Genomic DNA, 17,992 nt, shown 5'->3' with positions numbered 1-17,992 from the left:
ATTGACAAATTCCAACTTTCTGGGAAAAAGTACATAGTATACAGAAAATTGTTATCAATATTATAAGGGAAAAAAGAACAAGTATATTAATAAAACGTTAGGGGTTGGAGGTTAGGTGAAGAGCTTTTGTTGGAAGAAATGGAGAAGGAAAAAAAGAAAGTTTGGGCAGCAGGGGCAAGGATTGGGGATTGGGAAGGGATACAGTGCAAGGAAAAAACAAAGCATGAGAATACAAAGACAACAAAGAAAAGTGGGAGCAGGTGGTGCAGTAAATGGGTTGATGTCAGCATGATACAAGGGAGGATATCCATTTTCAAACAACTGTCAAAAAAGTAATCTTTTTTAACGTACTTGTCAAAGATGAAGAGTCGCCATAATGACATATAACTATCGGAGATTTCTTCATGCCATGCATATGTTCTTCTTTAGGAACGTCGAATACTATTCCTTGGATCCTTAGTTTTAAAAGAGGGGCAGCACTGGAAGAACGTCAAAATAATATATTGGTGAAAGAAACCGGTTACTTCTTCATCTATGGCCAGGTAAGACTAATATGTTTTCAAATGAGAGTAAACAATGTTTGTAAACTAATTTGTAGGTAATATGTAACGGTGTTGTATTTCTTGCCATCCAGGTTTGGTATCAGGACACACAATTTGCTATGGGACATCTAATACAGAGGCGAAAATCTCACGTAGTTGGTGATGATCCCGGTTTGGTGACGTTATTTCGCTGTGTTCAAAACATGCCCAAGTACCAGCCAAACAATTCCTGTTATACAGCTGGTAAATATATGTTTGTTCTAAAAATGTTGCCTTTTTACATGTTTGAAGTTCGATGTGGAAATCATTTGACAATTTCTCACCAAAATCAACATTTGTAAGATAGCGGTTTTATACAACCTCCAGCAAAAGGTTTACCAGCCCTCATTGGGACTTCAAAGATGTTGCATAAGCAACTTTGTCAGATAACAGAGTGTCAGTTATCTGCGTGGCGAAGAGCTGGTTAGCTGTAAGTAGGACAGATAACAAAGCTTCCAGGACGTTTTGCTACATTTGCCAGAATCCTGCCAAAACTGTATTATCTGGCATTGGATCTTTGTTACCCAACATTATTTAATACAGGAACTGTTCTATTTCTGGTGATTGGGGCAGTGGATAATAGAGTTAAATACCAGCTATGAAAGATTATACTGCATTATTATTTTTTAAATCAGCCTTTTTAAATTACAGTGACTTTGGGCCTCATTACGGGTCGGGCGGTCCGGAAATAACAGTGGTGGTAAACCCGCCACCACTGTTATTTCCGGACCGCCTGATCCAGAGTCCTGCAGGTGGGGTGGCGTTCCCGCCAGGTCTGACCCGGCGGGTTTAACACCGCCCACCTGCAGGCGGAAGTGGAAACACCGGCACCGTCACAAGATGGTGCCGGTGTTTCCACTTCCCCATTCCCATTGAGTCCTATGGGACTCAATGGGAATGGGGATTTACCTAATTCCGCCTCCGGAATTCCCGGGACACCAGGGCTGTAATGCCCTGGTAATTCCGGGAGTCACGGAGGCGGAATGGTAAAACGAGTCCGGCGATAACCGAGCCGGAAAAACCGGCTGGTTGCCGCTGGACTCGTAATGAGGCCCTATATTTGGTAGCTTTGTACCAAGAGCCTATATTTTGATTGGACCTGAAAAGGTATGTGTAGAGTCCCAATCTCCTGCAAAAACTAATTTTGCTCGCTTATGCTGAAAAAATATAATATAGCAAATTTGGAGAATTATACACTATGAACATCAGAGATGTAAAGTTGACAACACACTCCTTCTCCATATAAGAATGAATCTGACCATATTCACAACTTAAACACTGTGCAAAGGATGTGAGTTATAATTCTTGTAAAATGACTGTGAACAAAATGTGATGTATGGGCTCAGTCTGCTTTACCTCTAAGATAATAACTTAAGACTTGTCAAACGGAAAACGTAAACATTCTTATGCCAATCAAGATTGTACATGCATGCACTTGGGAATGTTATGTAGATACGTTGATTAAACAAGTTTGCCTTCTTTGTTGCCAGTTTTGAATGTCAGAACATATCCACACTGAAGGAGAGTAGCAGTACTCACCAAGATGCTATATGAATGTTCATAACTGGCTGAGGGGTAAGGATGAGGAGGAGAGGGGTGTCACGTCAGGGTGGGTTCTGCACATTGAATCAGAGGAGTTTTTGTTTCACCACAGTGTGCCTCTAACTTATCATAGATGCCCAGAATAAATTGCCATGTGACAGTAAGAAATAGGTAGATTGGCAGCACCAAAATGCACCAAATGCACCAAATGCAGTGTAGCCTTAGCCATAGCACCTCCAAACAGCAGCACAATCAGAACATTTCTTTCGGAATTTGGAGTGCATGCACTCCAAAATCAGAAAGAAATGCTCAGACTTTAGAAAGAAATAATTTCTTGCAGAAGCTTGTCGTGCCCCTTCCCCCGACTGGTCCCGCCAGGACAAGGTATGGCAGGGGCCCCTGCACGGCACGGATTTCAGGGGACCCCACTACACCAGTAACCATGCTTTTGACACAGTCTTTGTCACAGGAAACGACCCACTTTGGGGGCAAGTTCCATTATTTCTCCCATCACTGCAAACCCTGTTGCTCATGCACAGTATCAAGGAGAGCAATAGAAAGAAACATTGCGCTTCGACCCAGCTACAAAGTACCATCTGGAGAACAAAATGTCCATGCAATATGAATTGCTGTGATCCTTTATTTAACCCCCTTGTAGGCGATCCATAAATACAGCACAGTTTAAGGCATTGCATTCAGCACCTGGAAGAGTCTGAATAAATAGTCTTGGCAATCAGAGAATACCCTTGTCTAATGCATTTCCTATGTAAATGGTGATTTTTGCGGTTGTTGTTACTGTGGGCCTTTGTGTCAGGCTTAGATGAAAAAAGGGACCTAGAGCATGAAAGAGTGAAAAACACATACGGGTGGATAGTGAGAAATTCTATAGCAGAGACTGTGATTAAACGAGCAAGAGTAATGAAAGGTGTGTGTACGTGTGTGTGGCCGCGCGCGCGCGCGCGTGCACCCAGCAAGAGAGATAAGAGCAACAGAGAGAGAAGGAAAAGTGACTGAGAGGAGGAGTGAATATATATGTGAAGGGGTCGCTGATGGGGATTCGGACGATAAAAGGAGAGGAATAACATGCCAGAGGGAAATTTGAAGAGATCAAAGGAGAGTGAGAGATGAGATATAAAGATGTAGAGTGAGGAATAGAGAGGGCGAGCGAGAGAGAGAGACCAAGACAGAGTGTTGAAGAGGGCCAGAAAGATAGAACATGCAAAACATATAATACAAGTAATACAGGGAAAACAACTAAAGGAGAAATATAGCATGAAAGAAATAAAAGAAATATAGAAACGATTAGATACGAAGAGAACAAAAGTGTGAACGAGAGACGTCAGAAATAGTAGCAGAGAGCCGCAGATGGGGGATGGGCAGTAGATAAACCATCAGCCACTGTGGAAAGCAGTTAGAGGGGTAAATATGAGAGAGGAATGGAGAGAAAAAGTCAAAAAGGTTTCTGCAACGCTGAAAACACAATCACTATATGCAAACATGCAACTATTGCTATTATTATTGTTATTATCAAATAGTGAAAGAGGGAGTGAGAGAGAGAAAAAGAGAGCAAAAGTAAAGGCTAGATGTGAGCTGTAAGGAAGATCTTTCGTTTTGCATTTTCACACCATATTCACCATGTTTTTCAATGGAACTCCCAGCATCTTTGTCTTTGTCTTGATCTTTTGCCTGACATTTGAGGTCCGAAAATCCTTTTACATTTTACCTAACTGCTCAGGTCGTTTATTTTGGGGGCACTAGTGAGCCTATAAAGCTACCAGTGGAGAGGGGTTGATTCCCTCAATCAAGATTGCTGGTTTTTTTTCAAATGTATCACACTCCGCCCTTTTTCAACTTTTGTTTGCAACACACTTTGTGCCTTTTTGATGTGCCTAGTATAGGCTTGTGGCAGTGAACCGTGTTTTTCATCTTTTTTCGGTGCACTTCCTTGTGCTCGTGTTTTTCGCTGCATAATTTATTTACTTATTTATTTATTTATAAAGCGCCAACGCTCGCAAGCATCAGAGCGCTACAAATACACCAGGACATGGGAGGAAAACGAGACATTACATAACAAATCCTGATACAGGTCAGTCAGATAAGCATGTTGGTAAAGTCAGCCAAATAAATGCGTTTTTTAGGTGCTTCCTAAATGTCAGGTAACAATTCTTCAAATGGAGAAATAGAGGCACGGTGTTCCTTTCTTGAGCTGTAAGGACAGGAAAAGATCGACCCAAGCCTCTGTTTTTTTGACATCAGGTACTCAAAATGCCATGCCATGTCGTTTAAGGCCTGTCTATTGGTTATCTTCTTGCTCTTTCTGGTCAGCAAACATAACATAAGTGTATGCACCTTCCGGGATACTGATTGAGTTCTCGTGCCACTGCCTTTTAGTGGCTCAATTGGTAAGGACCGCAGCCAAGGACCAGGTTCATCCCCTGGCTGGGCCTGTTGTATTATCTACGGCCACAGCGAGTGCATCCTCCGGCGTTATGAACCACTTCACCAACCTATTTTAGGTAAGTCTTGTGGGGCTTCCTTTGTGCTCTATGGAGTGCTGCTCTTTTCCATCATGTCCGCCTCAGGCCCACCTGTTTGTTCCTGGTTGTTCGTTTCACAATCCCACCTCTGCTAAATGCGGATTGGCTGGGATATAAGATGACTATATTCTCCTCCAGTGAGCTGGGTATGGTGAAGCCGGCTCATAGCTAAGGACCGCAGCCAAGGATCAAGTTCTTCCATTGCCTGTTGTATCATCTAAGGCCATAGTGAGTACATCCTCCAGCGTTATGCACCACTTCAGCAACCTATTTTAGGTAAGCCTTGTGGGGCTTCCTTTGTGCCCTATGGGGTGCTGCTCCTTTCCATCATGGCTGCCTCAGGTCCACCTTGTTCCTGCTTGTTCGTTTCACAATCCCACCTCTGCTAAATGCGGATTGGCCGGGATATTAAATGACTACATCCACTTCCAGTGAGCCGGCATGGTGAAGCCGGCTCACAGCTAAGGACCGCAGCCAAGGACCAGGTTCTTCACCTGTCTGGGCCTGTCCGGGACTTCAGGTGATTCGGCTTTACACTACGATGCTGCAAAACGCATGCCCTCGCTGCACTCGTCCTCCTAATGCAACACTTTGATATTCTCTTTGTTTTCACGAGGTAAGGAAGACCATACCCACTCCCTGATGGCTCTTTCCACTCTTCGTCTGCTCCCCATGCCACTCACATTCACTGTTACAGTGCAGTTTGGTCTGCCTGATATTATTACATAGACGCGCACAGCACATGCCTTGACATTGAAGAGGAAGTGCCAGACATCATCCGCACCCCAGCCACCCCCTTCGAAGTGCCAGGAATGTTCACGCCAAGATATGTGACGTATGGAGAATAAATAAACCAGCAGAGAGCTGCCCAGTGCCTATCAGAGTAACAGCACCTATTGAAGTACCGACACCTAAGAAAACCTGGACAGTAAGGTGCCCACTGAGAAATCCATATCTACAGACACAACAAAAGGATGTTTGTCAGAATGGAATACCCGAAGAAGCCAAGAAGATACTAAAAGAAGACGAATGGTGACGTCATGAGAGATCGGACTAACACACATATAGAAGATACAATGACCTAAAAATGCTGATAAAGATACAAAATGTCATGGATAAGTGACATCTTGGGCGTAAGGTGAAACAGTTGATTTCAAGATGAAGAAACCTATGCCATATGCACAATGAAGACATTAAGCCAGTTTAAACGTGTAAATACGCAAGAAACCCAAGAAGGAGAGAAATCATGAAGCTTGCTCCTGCTTAATAGTAAAATAAATTGCGGCAAGAGCTAACTATACACATATCTACCTCAAAAGCGCTTTTATAGATGAGTGAAAATCCACTACGCACATGAGCAGAATTGAATAGAGGTTACTAAAGGTCTCAAGAGGAGAGGGCCGCAGCAAACAAATCAAAAATTAGAGACATAGAGAAACTCAGCTGAAGGTAACCATGCAAAGAAGCCAAGGTCGTATTAGGCTGGAATAGGCTCGCAATGCCGACAATTAAAGAGAAAAAAAACAAGAGTCTCCTGTTCAGCAAGGTCGAGATAAGCCACAGATGGTAGAAGACTGGCAGAAGTAAATGAAATACACGAAATTGCATGAAGAATAGGCTGATTTCATGGTGTCCTAGTCACGTTGCAAGGCAGGCTGAAAGGGATGAGACTTTCACACCTATGCATGGAGCCTTGCCGTACCCATACGGCTGAACTTTCTCAGACCAAGAAGCAGGCTCAAGGCCAAACTACAAAGCAGCAATTGATACATGGCCACCAAGGTGATGAATGGTTGTAACATAAATTGGAGGGGAGCTGGGGTGCAGACTTACTCCCTGCACCTGGCTAATTATTCTGCATGCTGCTAAGCACAAGTGGAAAAGTATGTGTGGGATCGATGCCAACCCGATCATAGTGGACCATGTAATCTAGGGTCCTATAGAGAGTAGAGCCAATGAAACGTCATGCTTTTAGTGAAGGAAGGGCTTAGTTGCCCCGCCTGACATTATTATCCAATCCCCTCTCCCTGTTACTATATACAGATATAGTACCTATGTTAAAGTTACCTTCCTATAAGCAATAAAGTTGCATGTTAGGTTTTTAAGATTACACGTCACTGATGACAATTATTTGGTATAAAGGTTGTGTTTTGTCTGAAATTAAGTGGAGTTTAAGCGAGAAGGAAGATCGAGCGGTTGCTGATGTTCATTCAACTCCCCATTTTCTGTACTTGTTATTAAACGGACTCCCTTTGCCAAACTATTGAGTTGTCATTATTATTTGATGCAAGAGTACGAATCTGCATCACCATCTATCTCGAGGGTGCTGCTGCTCATCTTAAAGGGCTGTTTGGAAACCCCCAAAACAGGATGGACCCCAGTTACATGGGCTGGCTGGGGTCCATCCAGTTCAACATTATTCTGAAAATGTCTTCCTGCCCCTGACCGCCTGCCACATTGCTGTCGACTACATCCCGGGTCTTGTAGCTGTCTGTCCAGTATGCTCCCTTAACTGTCTTGCGGTACACCCCTTCTTATGTGCAAGACCTTCCCTTGTTGCCCACTGCTTACTAGTTACTCACCTGCTGTGTCCTCAGTGTGTGCCAGCTTGATTGATGCTTCCCCTCACTCCATGAGGTGATGCTTTGCCAATCTTTGTTATCTTACCTATGTGTCCCATTTGCAGCCTGATGTAGCCTCCTGTACTATGAGGCGAGGCTTTACCAGCATGTGTACATACCACTGAACGTCTGTAACTTCATGTGTAGTTATGCACTTCTCCAATATACCAGTGCTTTGTGCGCTGAAATAAATAAATAAAATAAATAAGGGCTGGATTTGGGACTGACTGATCCCAATACACATCCCTGCGAGGAAGTGTCTGTTGCTAGGCTGATGTTGGGTTTATGGATGCCCATGATTGGACAGCACTTACCTGTTTGAATGGAGCAGATCCTTGCCAATGGTGGGCTGGGATAAACCTCAGCCTGGATTTTGAATAAGAAGAGAAGCTTTCCCATCATTCTGGTGGCCGTCCGCTAGCACCAACAGTCTGGAGAAGAGAAGGCTTCACTGAACAGCCAGATGACTTTGGCTATGGACAGCTAACATTGCTCAGCCAATTCCCTTTGGAGCTCTGCTGCTCTTCCTGCAACCAGAGAAGACCTTCTGCCCTGGACCGGTGGAAACAAAAGGTCTTACGTCCTGCTTCAGAAGCCTGCCATCCCCGGCCCTGGGAAGTGTCCCTGCACTACCTTTTGGGATGACCGTCCACTGCTAAAGCCTTTCTGCTGGTAAGGTCGATGTCCACAGTTGGAGCTTGGAACATTGCTGCTTCTGCTCTCCACTGCAAAGAATGACCTTCTAGCAACCTGTGTCTTGCCACTGCCACAAGTCGAGCCTGCTGACAACTCACTGCAGTTTCTTCACTACTATTCTTGGTTTGCGGAGTCCACCTTCTGGGTTCACCCTCCTCATGAGAGTCACTGAGTCACTGAGGCTACTGTTCAGAGTTGTCTGGCTGATCCAGCTGCAAGTCTGTGGAAGCAGTCTCAGAACCAGAGATCAGAACCACTGCTGGTTGGACCCAATCCCAGTCCTGACACCATCTTTCTCCACTGTGCCAATGTCCCATGACCCCCATCACCAAAACGAATGCCTGAAGTAACTGTCTCCAGTGATTCTGTGTACTCTATGGGTGGTCAACTACATATTTAGAGTAAGGGGACTGGATGTACTTAGCTTGTTTGGAGGTCCTCTCCCCCATAGTGATTGAGTGAGCACAACATCCACCCAGCATTACCTCTCCGTGGTTGTGATTGGTGGGGTTGTAGCCATGGGTCCACCTGAAAAATCCCTACAGTGGTGGGATAGGGAGTGTACCGCTGCATTTACTTACCTGTACTTTTAAAAGACATTTTATATTATTTTCCTTTTGGCTTTGGAAGCACAAGTGCAGGAGAATTTGAAATGGCCCTGCCACCTGCTCAATTAGGTGATTGCCTGAACATTGCTTCAACATTGAATAGTTTACGTACCTCTAAAGGAAGGACTGCATAAATGAGGTGCCTGTTGGATACGTTTAAGGCAGAGTGTGATATATTGTGTTTTGCTGTGTTTCTCTTCTCGTGTTACTGTTACAGCTGAGCATCACTCAATTGAATTGCTTTTAACTGTGTTGTAGGATAGTGTTGTGTAGTTCCAGTCCAGTGCACTCATCGTCTGCACTAACTTCACATTAATATTGCTATAATATGTATATGCGTGTGTGCACATGCAAGTTTTTTGTAGAGTGTTGTATACTTGCATTTTGCATATGTTTTTAAGGCCAAATAAGGAATATTTTTCTTCAAATATGTCCTGTATCATTACCGAACTGTCTAACTGCTTCTGCTGCTTGCCAGGTTGTTATATTGATTAGCTTGGTTCATGTTCCTTCCACATCATTATGTGGAAGGCAGGGTTGGGGCGGGACTTGAGAGAGGGGAAGTGACGAGATGGGAGAAGGGGAACAGCAGTTAGAAAATAAATGAGCTTGAGACCGGTAACGCTGTGTGGGCCTCCTCATTTGTATGCATGCTGCATGAGTGCTGCAACAACTCTGGCCCACATATGTGTGAGTGCTTCTTACTGCTTAACACTGCTGTCAACTGTACTAACACACCACTCTTGAAGTGTGCTTTATTGCTCTGCCAACATTACCTGTGAGAGTTTGTCTCGACTGAGTGTCGACACCTGTGTTCATCGACTAGGGTGGCCCTTCCGAAGCCTCCCAAGGGCAAGTTTCGTCCTTCCTAACATGAGCAATGAAGGTCAAGATTGTGGTTGCTGTCAAGTCTGAAAGGGAAAAAGAAAGTCCTAGAGAATGTTAGGCTAAGAGACACCCGAAAAGTGTAACATGGTAAGAAAAAGAGCCTGAGGTGTGGACAGATGTGGCATATTTTGGCTTTCTGTAGCCCTAAACCCAAATAAGAACATGCACCCCCAGACTTTATTCCACCTCTGCCAGACTCTGCACCTTCACCAGATTCTGCCCCTTCAACAAACTCTGTCTTTGTTGTCCAAACTACACCCCTTCACCCTCATTTTGGCTCCATATCTTCATAAAGATATTTAAAATAAGGTAGCAGGCTGAAACACGTGTATGGGGTTGCTGTTGGTACTCTTGTTCAGAGAGGAATTGCAATAGCATTTCGGTGCTGGACTCCCCATGTGGGCGGGACAAAGACTGATATGCAAATGGATATTTCCCATCTGTGAAAGGTACAGTGAGCAAAAAGCGTGTGCTGCAAACTCTCATCTCAGAACAGGTTATCATGCCATGTTCAGGTTATCATGCCATGTTCTTTCTGGAGAGGAGCGCCTGCTACCTTTTTTGAAATATTTGCAAGGAACTTGGGGTTGGTCACCCTGAGTTACCTGGGGGCAACCAGACGTTGACTCCCTGCTCACTGTGCTCAGAGAGGCGCAGCTTCACCTCACTGATGAGGCCCAACAAGGCTGAAACACGTGTATGGGGTTGCTTCTTGTTCAGAGAGGAATTGCCATAGTATTTCGGGGCTGGACTCCCCATGTGGGCGGGACAAAGACCGATATGCAAATGGATATTTCCCATCTGTGAAAGGTACAGTGAGCAAAAAGCATGTGCTGCCAACTCTCATCTCAGAACAGGTTATCATGCCATGGTCAGAACAGGTTATCATGCCATGTTATTTCTGGAGAGGAGCGCCTGCTACCTTTTTTGAAATGTTTGCAAGGAACTTGGGGTTGGTCACCCTGGGTTACCTGGGGGCAACCAGACGTGGACTCCCTGCTCACTGTGCTCAGAGAGGCGCAGCTTCACCTCACTGATGAGGCCCAACAATGCTGAAACACGTGTATGGGGTTGCTGTTGGTACTCTTGTTCAGAGAGGAATTGCCATTGCATTTCAGTGCTGGACTCCCCATGTGGGCGGGACAAAGACCGATATGCAAATGGATATTTCCCATCTGTGAAAGGAACAGTGAGCAAAAAGTGTGAGCTGCCAACTCTCATCTCAGAACAGGTTATCATGCCATGTTCTTTCTGGAGAGGAGCGCCTGCTACCTTTTTTGAAATATCTTCATAAATTGTTTCTAAGGTTACAGGGATTCGAAAGGTATTGCTTCCTCTCTATTAATTCAAGCTGTTACCTTCTATGTTATGGTAGTTGTAAGAGTGTTCTCAGATCCCTTCAGATTTGGAGAAGGCGGTGTGTTCTACAGTTGAGTGCACTAGAGTTAATTGTTACGGTTAATTGTCTACTTTTGGGTGGGTCCGAAAACAATCTTTTAGAGAAAGTGATAAGAACAAAAGCTGTCTAGGAGAAGGGTGGATTTGGAATTTTGGTTTCATTGCTAATATCTGGTTTCCCTCACAAATTACCTGCTATCACTCTATGAGAAGCACCTTGACTGCTCTGTAACATAAATGCAACCTAACTCAATTTCTAGATCCGGTCTTGTCAAATGGTAAAGCTTATATATGAAATATATACAAGTGGGGCAGGCACATCTTATAAGCATATTGAATAAAAATAACTCAACCCACTTCTCATGGTTACAGCTCTGTTTTGCTAGCAGGAGGCAAAATGGAAATAAGGAAAATTATCTGCTGCAGCTGATGTACCTCCAATCCCTTGGGATTTAACTCCATTAAGGCAAAATCACAAGTGAAGTTTGGAAACTCTGCCTGGGCATAACCACCTCAGTAGAGTAAAGACAGCTGGAGAAGTTTCTTGGAATCTTTGGCTGTGCATTCTCACTGTGAAGTATGGATAAGGGCAACCCTGAACATTCATGTGTGGGAAGCAACAACATTCCTCGTAGCTGCACAATGCAGGCACCTTTTATAGCAAATTAAGTGGTACTAACTGCTTACATCATTGCTGTTTGTGCAATTGTTCAAAATACCCAACACTCCAAGTGTAAAATTGAGCAATGGATTGGGCATTCCAGCACAATATTACCTTTGTGGGTGTGGTTTAGGCTATGGGTCTTGCCAGCTCGCATTTAAGGTAATTTAAAATGTTTTTAACGCCGCAGAGCTGGTTGGATGGTACAATACATAGGAAAATGTTTAGACGTGTGGGTATAGACTTACATGTCCTGCTTTCGTTTGAAGTACTGTTTTACAGTAAGCATCCGGTCATGTATTTAAAATATTAATGTACATATTACTTGTAAGCATCACAGTTACGCATTGTGTGAGATACTTTGCAATTGGTTCACCTGGCATGTCATCAAAGACACATGATACACCCTGCAGGGATTCCATTTGCCTGCTTAGCACGGAGCAGCTTCTGTAAAGATGGCTGAATGGATATATTCATGGGACACCTTGACAGCTGTGAAACAGTTGTACCTTTGGCACACAGTTTCTGTTCTCACCGTTCTGTGGCGTTGGGTGTCCTTTCACAGGTTTCCTAGCCATTTTAACTTCTCTATGATCTATTTCATGCTTGCACCTTTGGGGCGACCACATACTCCTGAAATGCGGGGCCCTGGAGGGAAATTAGTGCTTGTCAGTTTACCACACCCTGTCGGAACTACATCATTTTTAACCGTTACTTTTCTGAAGGGAAAATCCTCATTTTTGCAATGGTTTAACAAATGCATGTCATGTATTTAAATATAAACTTGATTACTTAACACAGCGTATGTCTGTATTGATTAGAAATAGCTCCAAAGATAATGTGAAGTGGCACAATAAAATGAATGAGGTTTTGGCTGTTCTGCACATTAAAGAGCATTTCTGGAAGATACGAATGACCAAAGCTTTATATCTGTCATATGTGTCTGTGAGAGTTGTTTGACTGAATCACTAAATACCTAAAGCAAACTGGGTTTGGTACGCATTTCCTTTTATTTTTAATTGCTTTGTAAATTATTTTTTTAAACACAACTCACCCTTACAATAAAGCTATTGCAAATATCAACCATACACACAAGTTTGGCCATGAAAGACTTTAGCTGTCAGAGTGGAATGACTGCTAACAGCTCAAACTTACTTGCAGTGTTATGGATCAGCCAGACTCATAGAAATAAAATTGGCTTTATATTTAAATAATGACAATTGAAAATAAACTTCAATAAAATGCTGCTCCTCTGGCAATCTGCTGCCATAGGCCTGGGCCTAGTCGGCCTAGTTGTAAATACATCTACGGGACGGTATAGCCTAACAACTCTCCATCGAGTAGGAAGTGTTCTCTGCAGTGGAATCAGGGCATTTGTAGGCAACAAAGGGCAAAAGGTCAAGCGAGAATACAAAAACATGTAGCTATGCACACACACACGCATGGATTCACTGACTTGAACCCACACATTGTGCTGCATGTGTGTTCACTCTTCAATTAATCTTTGAAGGTGTTCTGCAACCTCAGTGTCCATTTGCCCTTTGTCTGTGACCACCCTCAGTACTGAACCGGCGGGAATGCATTGAGGGTTCACAGGCATAGAAACAACCCAGCCCTGCAGAGAAAAAGGATGAAGCATTATTTGTGTTTGGTCTCTGTACCCTGTCCACTATTTAACAACCACAGTTCTCTGGTGCTGCTCCTCAGTGCCGGCCCCAGTGCCCTGTGTGAGATGTTTCGGTGTGCCCCCCCACTGCTCTGGCCTGCATGCACATAGTAGGCCCAGAATATAATGCCATGTCAAAAAAAAGAACTGGACTGGCTGCATTAAAATTCTAGTCTGGCCATGTACTAAAACATACCATGCTTGATTTATCATAGATACCCAGAAAACAAGTCATGCCACAGCATGAACGGGGTAAACTGGCTACCCCAAAATCGCAGTATAGCCAAGTAATAGCACATGCAATGCTTGATTTATCAAAGATGCCCAGAAAACAAGTCATGCAACAGTATGGACGGGCTAGACTGGCTACCCCCAAATGCCAGTCTAGCCATGTAATAACACATTCCATGCTTGATTTTTCACAGCTGCCCAGTAAATAAGGTAATGCCACAGTAGGAAAGGGCTATACAGGCTACCCCAAAATGCCAGTCTAATGGTAGTTAGAGTATTCTGAGCACTGTGAATTGCTGAAAGTCAGTCAGTAAGAAAACCCATGTACTAAAAACGTTTTATTAAAAAAACAACTCTAATATGAGCAACATGCAGCCCTTCTATTTCTTCTTTTCGGCTTAAAGAAACAATACAATGTTATGTAATGAGGAACATGTTTAATCAAAAGTAAGGCTCCTGGTTTTATGGTATGAATTTTTCCCACGTTTCCGTCTCCATTCATGCATATTTATATCTTTTTTATTTGGCTGTATGAGTTTGCATTCGTTTTTTTCTCTCTACATATAAGAGATCCAACTGGTATTTTTCCAAATGTGTTCATATGAAAAATGTAAATTAGTGCTGTGATGGCAAAGACACAGGGATGGCCTCCTGCCAATCAAGTTGTATACCCTTTTCAGCTTCAACACAAATGGGACTCGAATTAAATTAGAACAGATAATAATAAGGCACTTATATAGCGCTACGAACCCTCATTTATCTGAGCGCTGCTTATTATTACCCACGGTGTGTGGTGCTCATTTATCGACCTCGGAAGGATGAAAGGCTGAGTTTGGCCCCGCCGGGATTCGAACCTGCTTTAGCAGGCTCTGCACGGATGTCCAAGCGAGCGCTCTACTTGACCAAATGGATAACACCTCGAACTGGCCACCTGAAAATCAAAGCAAAGTTGTATTTGCACATTTACTTTGAATGGCAACATGTAAAAACAGACAGCAATAACTTAATTTTTCTTGCACCCTTGCACCCTGGAAACAGGAATGGAGTGCAATATAGCTACTACGTTGTCTCTGAAGTGCACGACTGGTCTATTTTAGAGAAATAGTATTTACAGAGAGTGGAGAGACTCAGAGAAGGACCTGGTTCCAAAACATTGGATCAAGATTATACCCCCTGCAGGGATCCCATTTAGAACTTCCAGAAAACGTGAACATTGTCTCTCTGCTGCCTTGTTCCACCACCAAGATCCTAATATTTTCTGAGGAAGCTTTACCTCCAGACCAGTTGGACAGCCCACCAGCCAGCGACCCCTGCTCCTTCCAACCCTACCGTCTAACATCCTGAGTCCCTGTCCTGCCTGCCTCATTCCAGATCCTCCTGTCAGAGGTCAACTTCTTCACTTTGCACGGGTTTGTGAACAGGGAGTTTCAGGTGACTGGATGTGCACAGTGTCCGAGATGATCTGTCCCTCAAGTTTACCTCCTTTCCACAGGGTTCTGTCACCTGCATTACCACATGGCTCAGAGACTATATGTAAGGAAAAGATTTTCTCTAGTTAGGAATTACCAAGCTGCAGGCCAAATGTGTTCCACAGGGGTGGGCATATACTCCAACCTTTTTCTGACCCCCACGCTCTCGGGTGAATTTTGGTCTGTTATCAGGGTTCAGGAAGTGAACTGGTCAAGACAAGGTTCAGGAAGACACTTCAGATTATTATCCATGTTGTAGTCCCTAAGATCTGGAGAATGTCCATATTACTTGTCAGTGATCTTCCATACTCCAATTTCTACTCTTCCTAATCCTGGTGCTACTTCCTGACCCACTCTCCTTGACTGTTTGGCCTGGTCACCAGCTTAGCCAATACAGATGTGTGTTTGGTTGGAGGTTCCCCTCTCTTGTCGAGTAAGGTGATGGTGAGGAAGGGCCACTTTGTTTCGTGGTGGCAGGTACAACTGTTACTTTTTTACACCGTTGCCTGTTTGGGGAGGTGGGATCTCCTCTTTCATAGGCCCTCAGATAAGGCAGAGTAAGCCACTGAGTAATGAAGATAACCGGTACATTTTCGAACATTTATGGTGACCTGAGCCAGATCTTTGCAGCCAATTCAATGACTTTTGCAGAGACATCACTTCAGTTCCTTATGCAATGCATGCTGTTTTCAGTATGCACTGCAACTGGCTTGTAATCCATTACTGACAGCATGGGGTGCAAAACAGGCATCTTGCTTTTCTGTTCTTTTTTGGTTTTATGCAAATAAATACTGACATCAAACACATTGATGTTTATCTTAAAAGTGAGCTATATTCATGATGAAATCCAGAAAGTTTGTTATTTTTGTTTGAAGTCCGAGAAATTGGGGAAGGAGAAGTAAAGACACAGTTACAGTATATCACTAGAGTTTATGCTTCTGTAAGTGTATTGTATTGCTTCCCCTTTCTGGTAAAACCTGTAACTTCAGAGAAGTTTATGTGCTTTGCGCATCCTTATCAAACACGTCTGCAGCTTTAATTGTTTTGCACCCTTGATGCCCAGGAATTATTGTCATGCTACTCTGAAGATTGTTCTATACTGGGCCCACCAATGTGTAGTATGACCACGTAGGAAGACTCATTGTGATGCTGTCACCTCTGATGCCCAGTGAAATAGGCCATAGACCAGTAAAGAAATATGCCCAGACTGGACCCACCAATGTGGGCCAGTACCACGGTGGAGCACTCATCTAGATGACTTCATTCTGATACCTAATAAACAATGTCCTACCTCAGTAAAGAAATATGTACAGACTGGGCCCACCAATTGTGAATGCAACATAATGAGAGTTCCTAAGTGCTACTGGCCCAACTTAGGTACTCTCATTATTTATTTGATTTTTTGAATTATTTATTGGTTACACAAGTTGAACCTCAACAATAGAGTTAAACACACATGTCAAAAACGTATCACTTTTAGATTTCATTACTTAAAAGAATTACAAATAAAACACATATTTCACTTCCAATACACAACAAAAAAATACCCATTATCTATAAGTTAATATCTTCAAATAAAAAAAATAGAAAATACCAGCTACCTTCGTTTTGAACCTTAAAAGTGGAACACTCCTCAAAGAACCCCTAATTCATAAACTTTAGAAATTGGTACCCAGGTTCAAGTTGTTAAAAAAGCTGATCAGTGCCAGTGACAAAGATGGTGATCTACTGCATAAGCAGCCCTTCCGTAAATAGTCCCTATCCATAAATCGTTTTAAATAAATGATTTGTTGTGGAACAAGTGTTTTACAAGACATTAGGAGGTGTTTGTGCATTTCTACTTCCCGAATGACAAGATCGACAGCATACGTTACCCTTCAAAAACCTCCTTCTATTTAATACTTCTTTAGTATAGTTTAGGTTCCACCTAAATCTAAAAAAGTCACATCACTATTTGGACACCGGGAATAAGATTAATGGAGGCGCCACAGAACCGAGGTATTTATGTTGAATTTGTAAATAGTCCAAGCTCTTGAGACAGTGCATTTTAGCAATTGTTTCACACCAATCTCATTTGCATAGAGCTTTTTCTTTTTACTTTTTTCATCTAATTTAATAGATCCATACCAACTTGGTGTGTCGAGTGTGGACAAATACCTCACCAAAAAAAAGTCCCTCTGGCTTCTGGCCCACCTTGCTCCATCTCACCCTCCCCCCAATAAGAAGCCTGTTGCCCAGATGGCATACAGGCATCCATCAATGATCATTCACCCAGCATTCATTATTCATTCATTCTTCATTCTCTCTCACATTCAGGCACACGCATCAGCATTCATCATGTATACAGCATTCATTCTACACTCTCACATTCAAACACATTTATACAGAATTCATTCTTCATTCACTCTGACATTCAAACACATCTATACAGCATTCCTTCTTCAGTCACTCTCACATTCAAACACATGCATCAGAATTAATCTTTTATACAACATTCCTTCTTCTTTCACTCACATTCGAACACAAACATCAGCATTTATCATCTATAAAGCATTCATTTTTCATTGACTCTGACTGACATTCAAACAAACGCATCAACAGTCATAATTTATAAAGCATTCATTCTTCATTCACTCTGACATTCAAACACATGCAGCATTAATTCTTCATTCACTTAGACACTCACATTCACCCTCACAACAATACATAATTGATACACTCTCACATAGAATGTGCATCAAGACAACGTTATTCGCACATTCACTTACAGATACGAACCCTTGCATACACGCCCACACAAATACATTTTTATTATTTTCCTACCTGCAGCCCGCTGTGAATTCTGGTTCTTGGCCTTGCACTTCCTTGGCTGGGAGGATAGCTCAGGGGCAACGTGCTCCCCTTGGCAGCAAGACAACGCAAAGCAACACAGGTTGGAATCCCAGGCCTGCACTTAGAAACTGGTTCACTCCCGTATTAAGCGTGTTATAAAAGAAGAAATATAAACTTATAAAGATTGCCATACATTTTAGGGCTAGTCTGGATATATTGTTTACTGTACCACAGTAAAAGAAATATCCAGACTGGCCCACCA

The 17,992-nt window shown here is 43.0% G+C and overlaps 1 protein-coding gene across 1 annotated transcript in view; it reads left to right on the top strand.

Annotated features, from left to right (window-relative positions):
• Nucleotides 1–17,992, top strand: part of TNFSF13B (TNF superfamily member 13b) — a 442,987-nt gene that overhangs the window by 406,723 nt on the left and 18,272 nt on the right. Inside the window, exons 4-5 of the mRNA XM_069636568.1 lie at nt 430–542; nt 635–785. Coding sequence (XP_069492669.1) covers nt 430–542; nt 635–785 — 264 coding nt within the window. The remainder of the gene's footprint in view (nt 1–429; nt 543–634; nt 786–17,992) is intronic.

The sequence above is a fragment of the Ambystoma mexicanum genome, chromosome 7p (assembly GCF_040938575.1).
Source record: "Ambystoma mexicanum isolate Mex_15411 chromosome 7p, UKY_AmexF1_1, whole genome shotgun sequence".
Classification (NCBI taxonomy): domain Eukaryota; kingdom Metazoa; phylum Chordata; class Amphibia; order Caudata; family Ambystomatidae; genus Ambystoma; species Ambystoma mexicanum.
Note: the sequence above shows the minus strand (reverse complement) of the source record. Positions and strands in the feature narration are given on the sequence as shown.